This window comes from Marmota monax, unplaced genomic scaffold, assembly GCF_021218885.2.
Source record: "Marmota monax isolate L192 unplaced genomic scaffold, Marmota_monax_Labrador192_F-V1.1 WCK01_AAM20220418_F8-fsc00060, whole genome shotgun sequence".
In the NCBI taxonomy this organism is placed as follows: Eukaryota; Metazoa; Chordata; class Mammalia; order Rodentia; family Sciuridae; genus Marmota; species Marmota monax.
Genome location: NW_026692826.1, coordinates 3,740,018 through 3,764,505, shown reverse-complemented (window position 1 = coordinate 3,764,505; position 24,488 = coordinate 3,740,018). Strand labels below are relative to the sequence as shown.

Sequence of the window (24,488 nt, the reverse complement as noted above, 5' to 3'; positions counted from 1 at the left end):
ATTAATAATAACTAAGTAGTTGGATTTTACTTTTTCACTTGATATTATCATCTGATTTTGTTTTTAACTGAAGGTAATTTTTTTTCTTTGTTTTAAAAATCATATATGTTTATTTAAAACATCTATCACATGAACATTTAAATTAAAAAACATTGTGTTCTATGCTGTTGAAATATTATATGAAGTTTGTTTAGTTAATAGACAGAAATCATTGAAAAAAGTGCTCTGGAGTAGAATAAAACTCAATAAGTATATGTGGGAATGTTATGACTGTGGAAATTACTTTTGAACATATTAATGTTCTGTCAGTCTTAATGAATAAAATTATTTTATATTTCTGTAGGGAAGAAAAAGTTAACAAAAACACTTGGCATGCCGATGTGAAACTCTAATGTTGACAGATACATACCCATTTTCTTTTGACTATAAGACAACCTTTAATTTCAAAGAAAATGAAGATAAAACAGGATTTTTAGGAGAGTTTAGAATAGAAATAAATGTGGGCTTCCATATAAATAGCTTTATGTTGGTCTTTTTTCCTTTTGTCTAGATTTTTAGATACATTGAAGTTATCCACAAAAGATAGCCTCATTCTGAAGATAACCTACGCAGCCAGTGGGCTGCAGGACTGCTTCTGCTCCATTGTTCAGGCCACAGCCCACAGGGATGTTCGGGCTGCTGTCACTCGGATGAGTTTTTATCTCCTGAATGACAAATTGTCTTTAAAGGGTGGCATTGGCCCATGTGGGGTTGCCTTAAAGTCCTTGGCTTGGCACACTGTGCTAAACAGGTCAGTGTAAGCTTAATGTTTCTGGTTTCAAAAACCTGGATTGAATTGTATTTGGGTTCTTCACCAAACCTTTGAAGATAAAGAGAATGTATTTTATAGTTGCTATCATGAGAAAAATGCTTTTTATAGAAAGAAAAAATCCAGGATTTGTATTACCTATAATAAATAATGATATCAGAAGAGAAAAATTTTAACTTAGGTAATATATTTTATAAGGAATTATTAATAAACCTATAACAATTTTATTTATTTTCCTAGCTTAGAAAATCTTATCCCACAAAAGTAAGTACTTAGGACAAGACAGATAAAACACACTGAATGTTTATCCTGTCCATATTTATAAATGAGTCACGATGTCAGTGGATTAATAGATTGATACACCTGCCAAAGGCTGTTTTTGTTTTGTATTGTTCTCAAGTCAATTATCTCATTTCTCTTCTTATTCTGTATTTCCTGAAATTGGTGCTGTATAGCTTTGGTAGTAGTTACTAGAAAGACTCTAGTTTGAAATGTAGCATATCTGACTGGTAGCAGATGGCTGCATTTCAAAGAAGACTGATGAGTAGCAACTGTTAGCAGTTTTCCATTTTAGTCTTCACATGGTTTTAGTGTAAAATGTATAACTTTCTTAATAAAGTGTGCAGTTGTCAAAAATGCTAGGTTAAATGAGTTTTCAAAAAGTGAATGCCTTTACTAGTTTTGCTTTAATAATTAGAATATCTAATTAGGCTTTTCTTATCATGTGCTGGAACCACCTAGTACTACCTTGTGAGAGAGCTGATAGCTGAATGTTCAGGGTCTTTGAAAATTGATTGTCAAACACAGCTACTTTTAAAAATTATCTTTACCCCTCACACATCAGATAGAGCACCAATCTCTAGGGAATATAAAGAACTCAAAAAGCTAAGCACAAAAAAACCAAGTAACCCAATCAATAAATGAGCCAAGGACCTGAAGAGATACTTCTCAGAAGATGATATACAATCAGTCAACAAATATATGAAAAGAATGTTCATCATCACTAGCAATTAAGAGAAATGCAAATCAAAATCACTCTTAAGATTTAATCTCACACCAGTCAGAATGGCAGCTATTATGAAGAAAAACAACAATAAGTGTTGGCGAGGATGTGGGGGAAAAGGTACACTCATACATTGCTGGTGGGACTGCAGATTGGTGCAGCCAATATGGAAAGCAGTATGGAGAATCCTTGGAAAAATGGGAATGGAACCACCATTTGACCCAGCTACCCCTGTCCTTGGTCTTTACCTAAAGGACTTAAAAACAGCATACTACAGGGACACAGCCACATCAATGTTTATAGCAGCACAATTCACAATAGGTAAACTGTGGAGCCAACTTAGATGCCCTTCAATAGATGAATGGATTTAAAAAATGTGGCATATATACACAATGGAATATACAATAAAAGAGAATAAAATCACGGCATTTGCAGGTCAGTGGATGGGGTTAGAGAAGATAATGCTAAGTGAAGTTAGCCAATCAAATGCTGAATGTTTTCTTTGGTATAAGGAGGCTGATTCATAGTGGGATAGGGAGGGGGAGCATGGGAGGAATAGACAAACTCCAGATAAGGCAGAGAAGTTGGAGGGGAAGGGAGGTACATGGGGTTATAAATGATGGTGGAATGTGAGGATCATTATTATCCAAAGTACAGGTATGAAGACACGAATTGGTGTGAATATACTGTGTATACAACCAGAGATATGAGAAATTGTGCTCTATAGGTGTAATAAGAATTGTAATTCATTCTGCTATCATATATAAATAAAAAATAATAAAATAAAAAATTATATAAGCCTAAATTTAAAAAAACCATAAAGGTATTAAATATGGGAAAGTCATCACTTTCTACAACATTTTACTCTTTATCTGTGCTCTTGAGGTTGTTCGCATCTACTATATCTGTTGTATGAAAATACTATAAAATTCCATGTTACTTCGCCTTACACTTTGGTTAGTTGTGCAAGATCTATCAGCCCTATTTTTTTTAACATTCTTGCCGGCCAAGGCAAGCATAAAATCTGCAGGTTCAACATATTTGATATGTTCCTGTTTGTCAAAAGAAAAATTTATGGTAAAAGCCAATGATATTTTTTAAATCAGTGACCCTAAATTTTTTTTCTTTGTGAATTCAAACTGTAAAATTAGTATACAACATCATATTGAAGCAAAACTCTCAAAGTGGGGATCAATGGAAGCCCCTAGGGCAGTTCAGATTGGTCAGTAGCAATAACTCTATGTGAGCATCACATTAGATTTTCCCAGGTCTAACCTAAGAGGAGAGTACAGAGTGTGTTTATGTTACAGAGTGTGTCTGTGTTATGTACAGTTGGCCCTCTGTATATACAGGTCTATACTCATGGAGTCAACCAATAGCAGATTGAAAATTCTAAAAAAAGTGTTTGTACTAAACAAAATCAGACTTTTTTTCTTATTATTCTCTAATACAGTGTAATAAAACTGTATAAATAGTGTTTAATTCATATTTGGTATTAAAATTAATCAAGAGGTAATTTAATGTATACTGGAGAATGTTCTTAGGGTTTATGCAAATTCTGTGCCACTTTATACAAAGGTTGGAGCGTCTGCAGATTTTGATATCTGCAGGAAGTTCTGGAATAAATCCCTCATGGATGCTGAGGGACAATTATATTTTTTCTTTTTCATTTTGCTTATAGGTTCATGTTTATTCACTGTAATATTGATACTGCTGCCTAATTTATAAAACAAACTCATGGATTTCTGCTGCAGTGTTTTAGTAAGAAATGTAACAAAAATATATATCACAGATTTTTACCTTTTTATGAAAAATTAGAAAAATTTTACTTACAGAAATATGTGTATAGAAGGAACTTTGGGAACTCATCTAGTTTTGCATTTATTCAGCTGAAGGAACATCACTTTTTTAACCAGTTAGCTAAGATGAACCAACACTGTAGAGGAAAAAAATGTGTGGAGAGAAAATTTCCTGTAAGGTACGACTGTATAAATTACTGAGATAATTTTTTCACAAGCTTAAATTACATTTTTTTCTACTATATATAATGATTTCAAAATAGCTTTCTAGACAAAATAATGTACAGGAGCATGGTTGTGCTTGTTTGTATAAGTGGGGTGTGTGTGTGTGTGTGTGTGTGTTTGTATTTATTTATTTATTTTGTTACCAGGGATTGAACCCAGGCATGCTCAACCACTGAGCCACATCCCTTGCGCTTTTTATTTTATTTTGAGACAGGGTCTCACTAAATTGCTTAGGGCCCCATTAAATTGCTGAGGCTGGCTTTGAACTTGTGATCCTCCTTCCTCAGTCTCCCAAGTTGCTGGGTGGTGTTTACCCACCACACCTGGCTCAGTAAATTGAAGTTAATTTTAAAAACGTATATATCCAAAAACATATATATCCAAATGAATGTACCGCAAAAGGAGTCCTTACAGGAGTAAACACATATTAGAAAAATTCTGACTTTGCCCATATTTTTGAAATTGTCCTCTAAGGTCATTTAAGCAACAGATGTAAAGAAGTTTTATATTTTGAAGTCAAAATTAAGAAATAGATGATAGACTCAGCTTACTAGAATTTACAGTTAGAAATTTATCCTCGTTCAACTGGTTCCTGTTAATTTTGAATGTTTAATGTCTCTACCTCTTTCCTATTAAAAGTTCTTTTGCTACTGTTTTTGCTGAAGCTTTTACCAATTTCTGTGAAACAGGGAGTCTTATCCCTATTTCACTCATTGTGTTGTTTTCCGAATGATCCTTCTAGAATACACATCACCTCTGGCCTCTACTCCATGGCGTGCTATATGGAGTTCAAACCCACTAGCATGACTTATAAGGTCTTTTTTCATCTGGCAGTTGCCTACCTTTTCAGCTGCATTTCTCAACTCTGACATTATTTTATGAACTACATATATCCAAGTTTTATGAAAGCATGTGAAGTTCTAGGGCATATATTACTGTTTTATGACTTCTTGCCTTTGTGCAGTTAACTCCATGGCTGTCTCATGAATATCTACTCATCTTTGAGCTTCAAGTCAAGATTCTTTTCCTTTGCAATGTGCAATTGTCATGGAATTGTAATTACCATAGTAATTATCTTGTGGCTGGCCTGCATTTCTTCTATAATTGTTAAAGTTGTTTGAGTATTTGTCTTCTCTGCTTAGGTAGGTACCTGGTATTATTACATTCCTCTATCCTCACATATGGCTTAAGGCATAGTATACAGTTGGCTCCTAAAAATGTAGGTTAGATGAGTCTGAGAGCTCTCAGAACTCCTTTAGTCTAGCCATGTACTTGAAGAATTCCCTTCCATATATTCCTGTCAAGTGGCTATGCACCCTTGGCATGAATACCTCCTTTGAAGGATGGTCATTTTTTTTTAACTATAATTATTACCATGTTCTTCTTACTTTTGAACTGCTACCTAGTAATTTCTACCCATTAATTTGTTCATTATACTCACATGGAATAAATGCTGTCTATATTCACATGTGATAACTCCGATTATTCCTATTCATAACTATAATTTCTTCTTTGTTTTTCCTCCTCACAGATTCTAAATTCTTTCAGTACTTGCAGACTTTTTGCTTGTTCATACTGTTTTAGAAATCTCTCTGTATTCAGACATGATGTCTTTTGGAAGTTTGTGGTGTGGGATGGAGTGGAGGGGAAGAAGGGGCTATTGCTTCTTTTTCTTAGTTATTTTCATCATTCAGAAGTCTTTATTGATGACCCATCAGTTGCCAGACTCTTGTAGGAAATTGAGCAGTGAGGGAAGTTGGTTAAGAGTCCCTGCTGTTCTGGAACTTGCCAAGAAGGTAGCTAAACACGACCTCTCTTCTAAGGGATGGAGCAGTTAGGGGCCAGGGTTTAAGCTAGGCCTCAACAGATAAGTGGGATGGAAGCAGCAGAGGTGCCAGACAAGGTCATAAGGCCTCAAGCCAGGAACCGAAGGCAGGTAGACAAGAGGTGGAGGCATGTGGGAGCTGGCATAAAATGAGGCTGCAGAGGTGATAGTGTAAGATTACTATGGATGTCACAGAAGACCTTTTTTAACATTTTTATGATTATTACATTTTATCTTGTTAGATCCTTTCTTTTGCTGTGTCTTTTTGAAATATTTCATCTCAGTTTTTATAATCTGACACATCTTTTGAGCTGAATGTCATTTTGGGGAAGTGAGATTTTAAATAAAAAAATGGAAGGATAATATGACAAACACCTGGGCTGGGGTTTGTGGCTCAGTAGTAGAGCACTGGCCTAGCACATGTGAGGCACTGGGTTTGATCCTTAGCACCACATAAAAAAATAAAGAAAGAAAGAAAAAAAGTAATAAAAATATTGTGTCCACCTACAACTAAAATATAAATATTTTAAAAATATGACAAACACCCTATTACTAACAAATATAGCCTAATGTGAGTGTTGGAGTGTTTATATTAGCATTTATGTTCTAATACTTGGTTGTTCTGTGACCATGGAAAAACTACATAACCATATCTTTGCCTGAGTTTTCTCATTTTTAAAATGGAGCTGTGAATTTAATGAAGATTGATAGATGACTGTGAAGTTCTTAGAACAGAGTCTGGCGCAAGGTCAGTGTGCAATAAGTGCTGGGTATTATAATTAGTATTATCATTACTTTTATTAATGTTTTGATGTAGTTACATTAGACTTTTTTAAAAGTAAAACATTACAGATAAAATTGAATTTTGTTATTCTCAATTTTCTTTAAAACAAATCATATTTTTTTGTTGACTCTCTTGTAGCAGATTTTTTTTTGTTTTAAAGAATCTCAGGAAATTGGTATGTATCCTTAATGACATCTTTACAAGACTTTTAGCTCCTCACTTTACTACCCTGTTCTTCCTAATTATTGAAAATTAAGTCTGAAACACTGATTCTTATCTGTGAAACATGACACTTCCAGAATGAAAAAGCAACATTCGTAGCACAGTTAGAGGAAGTGTTTTTCTCTGTGGCATTCCTTTGGTTCCTTTTCTAATTGAGTATTTTCTTTTGAGCTAATTCTTTCTTCCAGTTTTTTCCGTTTCTTGGGCACGTGTTTTCTCTACTACCAGCTGCATTATTGAAGGCAGTTGCCCTGAGTCCTTCCTTTTGCATTTTCATAATCTAGGTTAGTGTCTCATAAGATAGCCTGCTCGTGTGAAGTGTGTTGGGTGCGTATGTGTCTGATGAACAGTGGCAACATGCGTATTTTAAAGAGCTAAAACCATTATTACTGTGTTTGTTATTATAGGTTTCTACAAGTGCTCCCTGCTTGTACTGAAGATGAGAAACTGCTAATAGATATCATACATTTTTTAAATAAGTTAATGAAGGAACAAAGAAAAAATCCATCAGTAGAATTTCTAAACTGGATTCTAGAATTACTTCTTAGACATGTAAGTATTGTGAAAGAATTTGGATATTGGGTTTCAGAAGTGATGCTTTTATAGAAAAGGATAATCTTTACGTGGCCTTTGCTTAGTAAAGTAGTTCTCATCTTGGAACAAATGACGCGTAGCAACATGGCCTTCCTGATATGACCGGGTTTACTAGATTTAATTCTGTAGAGCATCTGGGACCTTCAGTCTTCGTGTTTTAATGAAATTTGTTCTATATGTGAGCTTTCTGCTGAAACTGTATTTTTAAGTGGGATTGCAGGGTGGGGGTGGGATTTAAATAGGTATGTGGAGAGGTAAATAGCAAAGCCAGAAGGAAAGCAGGAGGGATATAGTGATTGTGAAGCTGGAAAGAATGAATAAAGTGCTCAGGCTTTAATCTAATGTCACTGAAGTATCTGCCCTTCCAGCCCCCATTTCTCGCAGGGTTTTGCTCTGTTACAAGAGACTTAGTCAGAACCCATTTAGCTCACTCACTGTCTGTTGTTGGTCCCTGTCTGTCCATCTATGCATCTATTTGAAAATACCTTATCTATCTAATTAACTTACCAAAAATAACCCTTTGCAAAAGTAATCAAGAAAACAATACAAAGAATTAGAAAATAAGGCGTAAACTGATTTAGAATAGGCTTCATTATATGTTAATATCTTTGCTTTGCTTAAAAAGATGATTCTCTGTAAAAATATTAAGTATTACGTATTGAAAGTCAGAAATGCTAACCCTTAATGATTGTGTGTGTGTATACAGCTTATTAGATGTTTATTATCATTTCCCTTATTGTAGACTGGTGGAACTGGGGGCTGTTTTGTTCATAATTGCATACCAGCATCTGCCATAGTGCCTTACACATAGTAGACTCCCAGTAAACATCTGTTACCTTAGTAATAAACATAGGACATTAAGGAAGATATGCAGGAAACATATAACTTTAATTTTATAACTTGTTCAAATATAATAAAATGGATATTATTGAATATGTTCAAGTTTACACATCAAATATATTTATAGACGAAACTGAAATTATAATTCTGTGTCATTGGAGACGTGTGTGTGTGTGTGTTTTGGTTTCTGTAGTTTGGTAAAGAGATAAATTGTTTAGAGTAAGGTGAAAATTTTTTTCATATTTGGGACTTGTGTGTTTCCTTTTCTGTGAAATGTCTTTTGTTATGTCCTTGAGGGTTCTGCCCTATAATTGCATTGTTTCTTTCTCCTCTTATCATAAATTAAGGAGATTAATGCTTTAATAAGTGAATTCCAGGAGCTTTTTTCCTTGCTTGTCACTTATCTTCTGACCATGCTTTTGGTCTTTGGACTTCATTATCTTGCTTCCATCTCATCTACTGCTTTCATATCCTTGTTTCATTGTGTTGATATAATAGTTACATTATATTCCATGACCTTAATTTCACATTTAGTCATAGTCCTACAGGTGTGTGTATCAGATCTGAACACTTCTCATTGCTGACTATGCCAGGCTCTGACCTGCCACCCACCCTTGGGTAAACTGGGCCTTCAGGCTTCCACGCGTTCTACCTATGCTTTCCAAGATGGCGAGTCACATCATGTCACTCCTCTATTCAAATTCTCCATGTGCTTCCTCTCTCATTCAGATAAAGCTTTAAAATACTAACTGTGGCCCAAGGTTGGGGCTCGATTCTGAGCATCTTTCTGACCTCTTCTGCCACCTCACTTCACACATTCTGTTCCAGGCACCATTTTTTCAGGCACTCACACTGCCTGAGTTTTCTTTTCTCTTTTGATGTCTGTATGGTTAACATCCAAACTTAATTCAGTGTTCTATTCACATGTTGATCAGAGAAGTCTTCTCTGATGATGGCATCTAATGTAGCACCATCCGTGCCTGTCTCCCTGACTTTTCTGCTGTATTTTTCTTTATTGTACCTGTCACTCCCACCTATGTCTGTTCTTTTGAAAAAAAGCCAGGGCTTTTTTTCCATTTTTTAATCAGGTTGCTTATTTTCCTGCTGATGAATTGTTTGAATTCCTTATATATTTTGGATATTAACTCCTCGTCAATTATGAGGTTTGCAGATTCTTTATTCCATTCCATAGATTGACATTTCACTCTGTTTGTTATGTCTTTTGTTGCACCAGAGCTTTTAAGTTTGATGTAATCCCGTTTTTCCATGTTTGTTTTTGTTGCTTGTACTTTTGAGGTTATATTCTAAAAAGCTATTGCCTGACTAAAATCAGTTGAAGTTTTTTTTAGTAGCTTTATAGTTTTCAGGTGTTATGTTTAAGATTTTAATCCATTTGAGTTAATTCATGTGTACCATGTAAAATAAAGGTGCCATTTTATTCTTCTGTACATGGATATTCACTTAATAAAGAGACTGTCCTTTCTCCATTGTGTGTTGATGACACCTTTGTCAAAAATCAATTAAATGCAAATATGTAGATTTATTTTAGGGCTGTTTATTCTTTTTCATTGGTTAGTATATCTGATTTTTGTACTAGTACCATGCTATTTTGATTACTGTAGCTTTGTAGTGTATTTTGAATTTAGATCATGTGATGTTATAGATTGTCCCTTTGAGCATCTTTTGTGGATTTTGTGAATTTTAGGATCTTTTTTTCTATTTTGATAGAGTTGTATTGAATCTGAAGACTACTTTGGATAGTATAGATATTTTAACAATATTAATTCCCAAGCATTTTATTATTTTTTGTAGTTTTTTTATAAATGGGATTTTTATCTTGATTTTTTTTGTTTTTTACCACGTAGAGACACTACTTATTTTTGTATGTTGATTTTTTTATTCTACAAATTTACTGAATTTATTAGTTCTAAAGTCTTTGGTGGAGGCCTCAGTGTATTCTATATATGGGATGAAATTCTTTGTCAATAAAGATGATTAGGCTCCTTCCTTTTCAGTTTGGATGCCTTTCATTTCATTCTCTTGCCTACATGCTCTTGCTGGGACTTCCAGTTCTGTGTTGAATAGAAATGGTAAGAGGTGGACTTTCTATCTTATTCCTGATATTAGAGGAAAAACGTTCATGTTTTCATTGTTGAGGATGATGATACTTGTGGGTTTGTTGTATGTGGCCTTGATTGTGTTGAGGTACAGCATCCTTTAACTAATTTAGGTCAATTTTTTTTTAATAAAAGGGAGTGGAATTTTGTCATGCTTTTTCTGCATCTATTGTGATGGTCATATGACTTTGTCTTTTATTCTGTTAATGGTGCTTTATTACATTTTCATATCTGTGTATGTTGAATCATCCTTACATCCTTGGGATGATTTCCACTTGATCATGATGGATCATCCTTTTAATGTGCTGTTGAATTTGTTCAACAAATTAATATTAGTTAATATTTTGTTGAGGATTTTTATATCTGTATTCGTCAAGAATATTGACCTGTAATTTTCTTTTATTGTCTTTTTCTTGCTTTGGTATCAGGGTAATTTTGGCCTCATAAAATGAGTTTGGAAGTATTTCCTCTTCTTTTTTCTTTATTTTTTGGAAGAACTTGAAAAGGCTTGGTGTTCTTTCTTTACAGGTTTAGTAGAATTTTGTAATGAAGCCAAGTCTTGAGCTTTTCTTTGATGAGAGACTTTTTATTACGGATTTCATCCCCTATGTAGTTTGAGTCTGTTTTTAGATTTTTCTGTTTATTCATGATTCAGTCTTGGTAGATTGTGTCTATCCATTTCTTCTAGGTCATCCAATTTTTTGGTTATACATTTCTATTTCTATTTTGTCAGTTGTAGTGTCTGCTCTTTCATTTCTCATTTTATTTGAATGTTCTGTCTTCATCTAGGTTATCTTTTCAAGAAACTTAGTTCTGCTGATCTTTTCTATTGTTTTTCTAGTCTATTTCATTTTTTTCTTTTACTGTCATTTATTATTTTCTACCTTTTTGTTTTTTATTTATTTTATTTTTTAAAGTTATTATTTTTTTTTTTCGTTAGAACATCTCAGTAAAATAAAATTCCGGTTTATTGTTGGATAACATTGTTTCACACATACATCAAGCAGGCCAAAAAAAATAAACAGCAACTTCATAGACGGAAAGAAAGGAAGAAAAAAGAAACCTTTTTTATCTTTGGCCTTTTTAACTGTCTCATACAAAACAACTACTTATAATACAGCTAAAGTACTTAATGCCAAAAAAGTTATTGGAATGCTCAGAATAAGGTTATTTTGTTGTTGTTGCTTTTGCTTTTTTTAGTTATTTCCCTTCTTTGAGATTATAATGAACATGGCCACACCACAGGTAAAGTCAAGTGGGACAGAGGATACTCCAAAGGCTGGTTGGTTACCCGAGATCATTAAAAATGGCTGACCCCTGACGATATGTACAAAAATTTAAAATGTAAATAAAAAATACCAACATCACCCTCTTAAAAGTACTTTTAATTAAAAAAAAAAAAAAAAGCTAGGCCTTGGAAGTTTTGGTTCTTTCTTTGCTTTCCTGTTGCAAATTCACATTGATTTTGGTCGGGTGGAGACTGTGTGTCATCCTAGGATGGCACTGGCTGTGTCCTCTCTGCAGAAGGTGACCACATTGAGATTCGGAGATGGGAAGTGGAGAGCGAATAGGTCACAGCAGCCTCTTATTTGTAGTTTAACTTTTCCTTTTTTGCCATCTAGTCGTCCTATCCATCTTCCGGTTCTTTGTGTCAACATCACCGTCCCTGTCATCTGCAGCTGCCCATTTGCTGTAGCTGCCTCAGCATCCTCGCCATCACCATCCTCCTCCTCTCCCTCCAGCTCATCCACAGCCTCCTGCTCCCCATTTTCCTCATTAGCATTACCACTAGCAGGTGGCTCTTTCATTCTCTGCCTCCTCCACAACTTCCTCCTTCTCTGCTAAGTGCTTGGTGGTGGTCTGGGAGCTGGTGTCCATGCGGCCTCTGCTTGGTGGGCCCACGCATGATGGGACATGGCGGGTTGAAGAGTGTGGGGTCTGGGACCATAGAGCTGCCAGAGCTGGGAAGGTGTTCCTAGCAGGAGCTGAACCTAGGAGCTGCAGGAACCATGCAAACGTGGCTTTTCAGAGCAGCAGGTCTGCCTTCTTAAAATTGGGAGCTTTGTTCTTATTTTTTTTTTTCTCCAGATATAACATAAGGATGTTTATTCGAGATGTTCTTTTTCATGTAAAGGTGTTTATTGATGTAAACTTGCCTCTTAGATTTGCTTTTGTATATCCCATTAGTTTGGGTTATTTCGGATCCATTTTTCTTGTCTCTTGATATTTTAAATTATTTCTTTTTCTTTCTTTCTTTTTTTTTTTTTTATTGACACACTGGTTGTTTAGAGCATATTGCTTAATTTCCATGTAATTTGAGAATTTCGCTAAGTTCCTCTTTGTATCGACTTGTAGTTTTATGCCATTATGATGGAAAAGATATTTGCTATGGTTTCAGTCCTGTTAAATTTGCTAATACTTTTAAAACCAGACATTTAAATGATTTGAATTTTATGGTATGAATTTTTTTGTAGTTACTAAAGTAAAATGAAATTCTTGCAAGATACCAGTTGATTTTAAAAAAGAATTTTTGGTACAATTAAATTTGTTTACATGGCTTTATATGGTGTCTAGCCTTTCTTTAGAAAATTTCTATTTTTTCTTGTCATTTATTATTAGTAATGGTATAAATAATAATAATATTTTTAAGGGTGAGCCAAACAGACTTAAGTAACCATCTACAAACAGGAGGGTTTACTTTCTAAATATCTTGACCAAGATTAAATTAGAAAGTGTTGTGTAACTACAGATGGGTTAGGATAAAGAAAACTTGAAAATAAAAAATTAAGTTCCTTTTAAAGTTTTTTTTGTGTGAAATCAATACAATAAATAAAGAAAATATTATGTAAGAAAGTCAATGAAATAGAATATTCAAAGAAATTGTTTTGAATGTACAGATATGTGAAATGATATGTAAAAAGCTATGATTGCAAAAACTAACAAAAGTACGCAGATATGAATGCCCTATCTTTCAAAAAAAAAATGTTAATAGAAAGCAAAAAGAAAAATCAACTACCTTCCTGAGGGAAGATTTAGGAACTCTTGTAAAAATTTTATTTATGTGTTTTATCACAATATTTATTTATTACAAACATGCTGTAATTCTTGGACACCTTAGGAAGTTATTGCCCCACTATTCTATATCTTAACTTAATGGTATTTTGTAACATAAAAAAAAAAAAAAAGCTAGAAGTGGTGAATTAAATATCATTCCTACCTGAATGAGTTTTTTGATGGAAATTCATAAAAGTGGTATATTATTTTTCTTTTTTTGTTGAGGCTGTTCAGAAATATGTAATATACATCTTTCTTGGCTGACTCTCATGTGACATACTCGTGTGCAGAGTTCCTTGAGGGAATTGCAGATCCTTGTGGCATAGGTTGCTGATGGATGTAAACTTGGATATGATGAGTGGTAACAGAGTGTGAATTAAGAAATGAGCTGTCATTACAGAAATTGTTTCCTTTTGGAGGTCAGCAGTGACAAAATGATGGCTTAAGTGGTTGATTTAAAATCAGGATTGAATACTAATGTCTAAAGACAAAAACACCTGGTATGATTAAACACTTGAGATCAATAGGCAGCAGTAGAGACGTCTGTTCTGCTCCTTGTACTTGAGGAATGGTAACTAATCCCAATTTTAAAATGATGTTGCTGAGGTTCACTGAATCTTAATAACATGGAAATTGAAGATGAAAAAAGGGGAGAACTCTTAGCAGATTATATGCAGAAAGCTGTTAATCTTAGATATATGCCTACTGTGTAAGTATATTAATCAGTAACTTCTACTTAATTTTTATCAGTATATAGAATTAATAATCTTCCCAAGATGAGGTTTGAATCTTAGTTCAAATAATTTGTTTATTTTGTCATTACTTATAGGAGTCCAAGGGTTGATTGTGAGTGATTGTGAGTCAGTCTTTGGTTTTTGGAATAAGATAACCATAGAAAATACATTAATATTTGTGATAGACTAAATGTGTATTTTGATTCTCTTTTTCATGTCAAACAGATTTTGTGGTTATGTTTTATGTAATTTTTCAAAGGCATTTCTTCCTCAAGATAAAAGTTGGGAAAAAATGCCGCAGTCTGGCTGGGCACAAATCACAAGCCACTGAAGCAGGAACAAACTTTATTCCTGAATTCCACCAGCACACTCCACACACGCTCCCCGGGAACTCTCCCGAACGCCACACACATGGCTCCTCCAGGAACCACCAACCAGAAATCCCTCCTCTGGCACTTCCCCAACCAATGGGAACTCTCCGGGAATCCCCGAGAGAACTCCAAAGTAGCAGGCCGAGGTGGACAGCAGGTGTCTAATATTACAATTGAATACACAGCTTAATATAACCATTATCATCTCAATGGCTTGCTGGTGTCACCTCTCAACCACTACTTCTGGCAAAAATGCCATGTGTCATCCCGACTTGGCTGTGGCCCTCAACAAAAAAATACTGCTTATATGTAAAAACAGCAAAACAAGTTAAAAACAAATATCCTTCCCCATACTTTGCAAAAACTCTCAATTATATTAAATATAGTTGTTATGCTTTATTGAACATATATATAATATAAACAATTTTTGGTTTTAAGTTTCTTTTCCCTGAAGGGAATGCAGTTTTGTTTTTACATTAAGTTCTTTTATATGAAGTCAGATTTCATAACAGCAGTGATTGCATTTGTATTTTCTCTGTTATTGTGTGCTGTCATAGTCACTGGAGATACCACCTGATGCTCAGGATGGAATGCTAACTGCTTTTGGAGGATGAGCTTCCTCTGCTCTCAGTATGGCTTTCCTTCTGTCTTTTGGCCCTTTCTTAAGAAAGAAATGAAGGTGCAAATCTTGAAGTTTAATCAGAAAGTTAACTGAAATCTTGTTTTCTTAGCCTAGTGCCAGTGACTTTAAGGTGATTAGTACATATTCTGTGTATCTCTTAATGCTTCTGGTTAACGCACCGTTTTCTACTCCCCCAGTAGGTTAGCAAGCTATTCACTATTTAATGATTGCTTCTATTAGGTTCCAGGCACAAAATAAACATTTAGTCTATTACAAATATTAGTTATGGATTTTTGTGTTAGAAAAGTAGAAAATTATTATCTAGTAATTAGGGTTGTAAATCTTTATAGGTAAAAGGGAATCAGATATTAAAATAAAGTTTTTGAAGAAATGTGGATCATACCATTAAGTAGAAAAGATTATTTTAATAGTGTTTTTCACTTAGTATCATGTTTGCTTAAAATATATAATTAAAGTTGTTTACATTTCTACTTACAGAAACAGATGAGAGTATGTACCAATGAGGTGTGATTATGTGTGATTTTCTCTCATTGTGTTTTTTTCTGTTCTCAGTTTTCTATAACATATGCTTTCTTTTTGTTGAGATGACATATTAAACACCTGTTGAATTTAGAACATCTTTATTGATGCAGTGAAGGCCCAGACCTACTAATTACATAGTATAACTACCTGTTAATTAGATAGTAAAACTTTTTAGTTCATCTAGAACATAGGTAGTAACAAAAAACCTTTATAGGAAAAACATATAGCTTAGAGAGTAAATATATTTTTAACAAATTTCATTTTTTAGAGCCCAAACCCACTCTTAGACCTGCTGGTTCTGACAGAGACTCAGGCACGAGAAGAAATAGATGACATCCGGACTGCTGTCAGGCAGCAACTTCAGAAAGAACTGATTGCACTTTTCAATACCTTGCTTCTCAGTTTCATGGCAGTTACTGACAGGTATCATTTGTATTGTTGAAAGTTTGGGTACAATTATTCAAAATATACTTTTCCTCTGATTTTCAGAGATTTACTTCTTTAAAATTAGGAGATATAAGTACTTTGGTACTGATAGTTAAAACTAGTCTGCTTATTTGCATGTTGATGTATGTTACATTTTAAAAAACAGAACATTTATAATAGTGTCTATTTGGTTACTTTGTTGTTGATCTGTGAGGAATTGAACTTGTAGGCTTTAGTATAGGTTCTTTGTATTTCTAAAATACTTTAAAAGCAATTGGATAGCAGGTATATAAAAATCATGATCTTAAAAATCATATGCCTAATGGAATAGGTAATAGTATAGTTAATAATCATCAATTTATATTTGAATTCATTCTTGACTACTTAATTTTAAGAATTTTATTTTTTGATAGAAAATATTCTATTGATTGATCTGTTTCTGACAGTCTTGCTTAATTATGTGTTAAAGTCATTAAAAGCTTTCATTTCCTTTTATTTTTCTACAAAAAAGTTTTTGTCAATTAAAAATTAACAAGTTTTTCATGACACTGAAGGATTTAATACAGTTTTAATATATTCAAATTAAACTCATTTATAGTGTGAAATTATTTTTTTTTTCAATTTTGTATGTCACTCTTGGATAACACAACCAATATCCATTTATGTATTTTAAATGTGATTGCTGCTTATATTTTGCATACATACTCTAGTTGATAGTTTCTCTAAACTTCTCTTGCAAAGCCTTGTTTTGAGAGGAAATGTTTTTTTGCCATTTTGTCTAGTTCATACCTTTCTAATATGTGGGAAACCCCCTGCAGCCAATAGGACAGCCCATTAAGTCTATAACTTTCTCTGTGGTTGATTTCCACCCCCCCTTTAAATGCATAGGAAATGCTTGGAACTTCTTTACGTTTTCCAAACACAGCTGGCTCTGAAACTGCTCCAGTGCCTTCGAGTCACAGATGCCCCTCATTTCTATGGCCTGCCTTCCCTTGAGCGGACATTACGAGGGATGGCTCACCTCACCGCATTTCAGGGATGGAGCTCACATTCTCCTCTCACACGGCCACTTGACATTTGCATGAAATACTTGTCAGGTCTTCTGGAGGTAAGTAAAAATAACAGCCCCAAATGACAGCTATTTACTATTTACTGATTGCTTTTATTAGGTGCCAGGCACAAATGCATTATATTTTTATTTAACTCATCATAATGGTTGAATATTTTAATTAATTTTATAAAAAATATGTACAGAAGATCACCCTGAGGAATACTCTCATTTTCAAGAAAAATTGAGGCTTACTTTAAATCTTTTCATTAGGGTAATTTATTTATTCATTTACTTTGTTTAACCATTTTAATTGTGAAATATAATACATGCAGAAAATACATAGCTCATTGAATTATCACATAGTGAACACCTCATGATTACCCCCAAGTCCAAAAGTACAGCTTAGCTGGCATCCCAGAAGTATTCATCATTCCTCAGTTGAATTCTATTTGTTCCTTTTGTAGAATATATTTTGATTTTTTTTTTTTGGATACTCCACTTCTTGGCATTTCTTGATAGTTTTACCATTTAAGTGTGTGTCTATGTATAGAATAATCTTTGATTTAAAAAAAAATTTGTGTCAGTGGTTTCTTTCAACATTATGCTTATAAGATTTATTAATTTTATTGCCTATAGGTGGAGTTTAATATTATTTTATATGGTATTATATGTACAACATTTAGAAGTGTATTTAGCTTTTCGTTTTCTAATATTTTCAGCTCTAATTACCTTCTAAGCATGTCCTTAATTATATTGTAGGGATTCTGATATATTCTGATTTCATCATCTTTTGGTTCAAAATATCTTCAATATGATGTAATAAGCACAACAATGATGTGGTTGTGCACCACCAGTAGAAGGACAGCATTGCCACTGTGCTCTGGCAATCTTGGATTTTGGCACTTGGGCCACATAGTCAAGGCTTCTCTCCCCAGCTGATCTGGCAGAATTTCCTTTGATCCTCTGGAACATGAGAACATGGGGGATTGTGAGGAACTTCCAGGAAGTTGAGTGTCATTCCCATCATCATCTGTTAGGAGTCTGTCCTGACCTGTTTCTTATTCCTAGGCCTGAGGAAGTCTGGGCTTTCTGCTGCACTTCCCCAGGGTTGCAGCTGTGGGGTATAGAGCATGGTTTGGGCTTTTTAGCAACAGAGCACTCTGCCACTTGCGGTACAGTTGTCTGGCCTCTTTGTGCCAGTGTTCACCTTGCACAAGGGACACTGGGAGTGGCACCTTTGGCTGTACTTGCAAACTGTTTATGTAATAAATTGAATCTTAAAATGGATCATTGTTTTCTTATTGGTCAAATCTGTCAGCTTAATTTTGCCTTCTAACCTTCACTGACAGCCAGAGATTGAAATCAATATCTGTATTAGGACTTTAGGAAAAACTCTTGAGGAGGGAGTGTACAGTTATATTTTAAAAGGTGAATAAACTGATCCACAGCAAGTGGAATTCCAGACCTGGATTTTTTTTTTTTTTTTTAACTAAATTTATCTATATCTTCCTACTCTTTTTTTTTTTTTTTGGTTTAGGTTTGTGGTTTATTTTTGTTAATTTTTTATTTACAAATTCTGAATACTCATATTACTATAACATTTAATATGAAATTTACTATAGCCCCTTTAGTAAAAGAGATCTTATTTAAAAAATAATTATAAATATTGAAATAGGTAATACTGTTGGTATAGTAACGAATTGTTCCATTCCATGCTGCCAGGTGTCCATGGCCAGAGATACATGAATTTTCAAACATATTTTAGTTAAAAATTATAATGTTTTTAAAAAAATTTATACATTCTAATGCATTTAGAATGTTATTCAACCTATAGGTATCTAATTTATAGCATTAGTTATAATGTGATTTATAAATACTCCATTTATGAACCTTTTATTCAATACATCTCTCTAAAAAGGGTTTTATCTATTTTTAGATCTGGGATATGCAAGGAACTATTATATATATGGCATACCATATATATATATATATATATATATATATATATATATATATAGTAATAACTGAAATGGAATTGTATTGTTTGTATTTGAAAACTATCAAAAGTACTTTTATTTTAAAAAATTGGGTAAGAAGGGAGACTTCTGATTATAGCTATATTGCAAATACTAAAAATTAAAATGAGACACTTGTGGTATTGGAGAACAAAAGAACTTAGGTTTAGGTAAGAAATACAGGTAAAAGGCAGTAATCACATTCTCAGTTCAGTTATCTTTGAGATCATTAAAATCAGTACAGTTTATTAGAGGAGAAATAGATAAAAAGTATAGTTCCTATTTTATAATGTTTCAAGAAAAGCTTGACTAACAAATCCTGATTTGGTATAAATGGGGATTTATTTCATGCTTTATAAACTATCTTGTGAAGAAAGTCTTTGTGTTTATATGACAGGAGAATAATATAGATAAACCTCTCATATTTGTTAGAAATTATAGCAGAGTGACTTTTAATCTTGGGACTTTATGCTTAGTTTATTAGGTAAATAAGTACTACTGAATAAATTAATCTTTTTAAGCACAAAGTAAGGCGTATGTGCATGGACTTCAGAGCAAAGTCATTGTTGGTCCAGCTGTTTAGTTTCTTAGTAATTAAAGTGGATTCTGTTGGACATGGGTGACATGCATCTGTAATCCCCCAGCAACTCAGGAAGCTGAAGCAGGAGGGTCACAAGGTCAAGGCCAGCCTCAGCAATTTAGCAAGACCTGTCTAAAAGAGAAGTGTGTTGAGGGGAAACTGGGAGAGTGGCTTAGTGGTAGAGACCCTGAGAGCTCAATCCCTAGTACTGAAAGGCGGTGGGGGATGTGGGTGGGGGTTGGGGGGGCACATACACAGATTACTTATTGCAAGGGAGCCATATTTCTAGATTATTTTAGTTTTGCACAGTGAAATTTGAATATAAATGTTGCTTTTTTGAGACTTAAACTGATTGTGCTTAATTACGATGGTTAAGTTAACTATGGTAATTTAATCCTTAACATCAGATAAATGATGTATAATTCCAGAGAGCTGACAAAAGGGTCAGATTAAAAGGAGATAATTCCAAAGTTCTTGGCTTGACACTTTTAAACTAGAAATAAAATTATTGCATAGATATTAGGTATTTCCATGATGAATTAGAGATAAAGATGATAATGACTTGATTGCTCAGACATCTTGTTAATGTAGTACTTAAAATTTTAAATTCCCCCCCAAAATAAAAAAATAATAGAATTCATGTAGGATATTTTAAAATTTTAAAAATATTTTAAACCATGACCCTGGTGAGTTGTGTTCTATTTTTGATTTGTGAAAGTTATAACTTGTGCCAGAGCCCCTAAATTATTTACCAATATACATATACAGTCATGTACATACATATATGTTTTTGTGTGTGTATATATGTATAGTCTTTTTTATTGTATGACTTGAAATAAACAACAAAACGAAACCTAAAGAGATACTGAGATAAAATGGCTCACATCGCAGGATTCTGTGATGACTAAAAGTATAGAGATATTGGGTGAAAGGATTGATATACTTTATTTGAAACAAGTAGTCTTCAGTTTTTTTGATTTATCACACATTTTCCCATCAAAATATATTGGAGCCTGAAAATTGTCACCATTCTCTTTTATAAAACTTTTGTGAATTATATGTGATTTTTTTTTCACCGAATATTCTTTATTTGTTTAAAAGTTGACATACTGCAAAGTTTCTTTTTATTCAGTTAGCTCACAAATATTTACCAAACCCCTGTTTGGGGAATAGTAATCGTTTATATAGTAATTGTCATATAAAGACTTTGCCACATGTTTCAAGGGATTTTCTAAGTCAGGTGGAAGGACTTTGCTGAATCAGCTCCTCTATGAAGGGAATGCCCCCCTAGAGGGGAAACATTTCTTTTGTTAGTGATACAATGTGTCAATTGAGAACCAGTCATCTAAATAATAGGTATATACTTAAATATGTAATAGATATCTAAGATCATTCACAAGCTAGGAAGTGTCTGTTTACATTTAAACCATTATTCAAGAGAATTTAACATAACTGACTGGTCAGTGAGCTTTATAGAATTAGCAGTTCCAATATGTGCTTTTAACAAGATATAAACTTTTTGACTTAAAAAAATACAAAAATGTTATAGAAATATTCTAAGTCTTAAAAATATCCTATGAGGATACTGCATACCTTTTGTACAAATCTCAAGGGGAAAAGTGTTTAGGAATATTTTTAACTGTGTTAAAATACACATAACACAAAATTTACCATCATACTCAGGTATAAAAATATAAACTAATAATATTATAAGTATGTGTTGTTAAGGTTCAATTTAGACAAGTAAGGAGAATTTTATATAGATATTTTTATATGCCATTTAAAATAAGGCTTGCACACAACTGTTCACATTGTCTTCCAGGTCATTACTTCTTTTTATGTGGAGCGTGGAGGAAACGCGATGTCCTTCATGGGAAAAGGTGTTACAAAGAGCACAGTCCTTTGTTTGCTTCACTTGTCCCATGAGATGATGGCCCATGCTCGGAGCTCGGTGAGAGCATTAACAGCTGCCTGACTTGTGAATAGTTGCTTGAAAAGGGTTGTGCTGTGCCTAGGACATTTCTAGCCTATAGGCTTGCTATAAAAAAATGTTTCTTTTGACTTTTCTTTCTAGGAGACAAAGAAGATTTTTGACTAAGATATTACTTAGAAGTTGTATATCATGTAAATCTGAAATTTATTTATTTATTTATTTATGGTACTGGGGATTTAACCCAGGGGTGCTATTTTTTTTTTTTTTAATGTTTTTATTTTGAGATAGGATTCCACTAAATTGCTCAGGGCCTCACTAAGTTCCTGAAGCTGGTCTCGAACTTGTGATCTTCATTCCTCAGCCTCCAAAGTAGCTGGGATTACAGGTGTGCGCCACTGTGCCCAACATAAATCTAAATTTTATCTGTAATGTATTTTGATTGAAATTTGCATTTGCTAGAAAGCTACATTTTTGATATTTTGGCTAAATTATGGAGAAAATATTGCTTTTATAGGAAAATTTTTATGGTTAATTTTTTTTAGGAGGAGCTGAGATTTTTTTTTTTTTCACATTATTTTGGCCTAATAATGGATTGAAACCAAGTCTTAAGTATATTTTTACTTTATTTTGATTTCTAAAGATTTAGAATTATTTTAAACTTCCTAAACTTACCTAAAGTAATTCTGTTTTCCTTTCTTTCATTCTAGGAGTGGATTTCACTTTGGTTTTTACCTTTGGGTAGTCTCAGTGAAGAACAGACTCCTACTCAACAAGGATTGGCTTGGTTGATTCCATTATGGGTTGATCGGGACCCAGAGGTCAGTATAAAAGAGAACCAAGTCTATCATGTTTAGATTAAAAATAATTGAAAATAAAACATACATGTTTATGCTTATTCATATTATGGTATTGTTATAGTTACCAAGTTTTATGCTTTATTTAGCCCTGTATTAGCTCCCAGCTGCCATTATAAAATACTGTGGATTGGGTGACTTAAATAATAAAAATTTATTTTCTCATAGTTCCAGAGGCTGGAAATCCAAGCTCCAAATATTACTGTCTCTTTTTTTTTTTTTGGTTTCTAGAGAACCATCTTTTGCAGCCTGTTGACATGTCCTTTCCTTGATGCATACATGCAGGGAGACTCTTTTCTGTTTCTTTTAAAAACACCAATCCTGTTGGAGTAGGGTCTCACCCCATGATCTCATTTAACCTTGCCCTAGTTCCAGCCATAGTCACATGGGGATTAAGGCTTCAACATAGGAGTTTTGGAGAGATACAATTCATTATAGTTTTGTCCCCCCAATTCATGACCTTCTTCCTTGCCAAGAGTATTTCCATTATTAACAGCTCCCAACATCTTAACTCATTTCAGCGTCAGTTATATAAAGTGCAGATGAAACTTCAGATCTGATTCATCCTGTGGAAAAATTCTTCTCCAGATATGAATTTGTGAAACTATATAAGGTAGTGCTTCTAAACTTTGATGATAGAATAGTTGTAGAATAAATATTCCCAGTCCAATGGAAGAAGTAAGAAAAGAAGGAAGGAATGATGGTTCTAGGAAAGTTCAAAACCTGGCAAGACAACTCCAAGCTCAAGCCCTTAGGCTGATACTGCCTTTACAGCCCTGCTGCCTCTCCACGCCCCTACAACTCCTGGGTGATCCCACCCTTTCATCTCTCTGTAAGGGCCCATCCATGCTGTTGTGCTTGAGAGTAGCACCACAGTCCCGGGGGCTCTGGGCCAGGTCATCCTGGCCCACTGACACCAGAGGAGTAGGCCTACTCTTTGAAACCAAGGAGAAAATAGCATTGTGCTCTTGGCCTGTGGTGGGAGTAGCAGACTTTATGATCTCTGAGTCACCTTTGACATTTTCTCTTTCCTCGAAGAAGAGCACACATTTACCAATAGACTCTTGTGTACAGTAGCCTCCATCAATCTGTCCCACTTTCTTTGTTCCCTGGAGTTCATATTGGCAGTATCTGCTCATACAGTGCCATCTGTATTCCTGGCTTCCTGTGAGATAACTGACTAAATCACTGTAATGTTTTCTTCATGAAATGGTTGGTCAGCCACATCCGCCGTGTTCTCTTTAGAATAAGTTTTCTCATTTTTTTCCGTGGATAGGCTGAGAATTTTCTAAATTCTTGTTCATGTCCATTTTTGCTTATCTGTTCTTAATTCCTTCTTCAAATTATCTCTTTCCTTTCAGATTTTTCTGTAAGCAGTCAGGAGGAACCTAGCCACTTCTTAGAAATTGTATCACATAAATAACAATTAATTGTCCATAAGTTCTACATTCCACAACACACTAGGGCATGAATACAGTTGAGCTTTGCAACTCTAGCTGTCATTAAAAAAATATTTTTGGGTAAACATTCAGAAATACACCAACATGTGACCTGAACAGAGTGGTACTATGGCAAGCATACTGTACCATCTCAGTCTTATTTGAAACAGTTTCTTTGTTACTTGCATTAGCCAGCTTTCTATTACTGTAACAAATATCTGAGATAAGCAGCTGTAAAGAGGAATGGTCATTTTGCCTCATAGTTTTGAAGGTCTCAGTCTATCGGCACTCAGAACCATTGCTCTCAGGCCTGTGGGCAGACAGACAGGTAGCAGAGAAAGCCTGCTGGAGCACAGCTGCTCACCTCATGGCAGCCGGGAAGCAGACAGAGGAGAGGAGGAAGGGGCAGGACCCCAGCATCCCCTTGACGGGCGCCCTGCAGTGTGACTGCATGACTCTCAATTGTACCCCACCTCTTAAAGCTTCCACCACCTCACCGCACCGTGGGCTGGGGACCAAACCTGTGACATACGAGCCTTCACGGGACATTTACTCAACCCACTTGATAATGAGGATCACCGTTCGTTCATTAACATGTTTTCAGTAATGTATTCTACATTCCTGTCTTGAGATTGTTCCAGAATCACCT

General features: G+C 34.3%; 1 protein-coding gene across 7 annotated transcripts in view; it reads left to right on the top strand.

The window, feature by feature from the left end:
- Rttn (rotatin) overlaps positions 1-24,488 on the top strand; it is a 158,558-nt gene that overhangs the window by 63,876 nt on the left and 70,194 nt on the right. For 6 of the 7 annotated variants that reach the window (XM_046448649.2, XM_046448650.2, XM_046448654.2 and 3 more), the window contains 6 exons: positions 551-790; positions 7,074-7,218; positions 15,810-15,964; positions 16,856-17,075; positions 21,436-21,564; positions 22,254-22,364. In XM_046448649.2, the coding sequence (XP_046304605.1) occupies positions 551-790; positions 7,074-7,218; positions 15,810-15,964; positions 16,856-17,075; positions 21,436-21,564; positions 22,254-22,364 (1,000 nt within the window). The remainder of the gene's footprint in view (positions 1-550; positions 791-7,073; positions 7,219-15,809; positions 15,965-16,855; positions 17,076-21,435; positions 21,565-22,253; positions 22,365-24,488) is intronic. The other variant, XM_046448652.2, reaches the window with a different exon arrangement.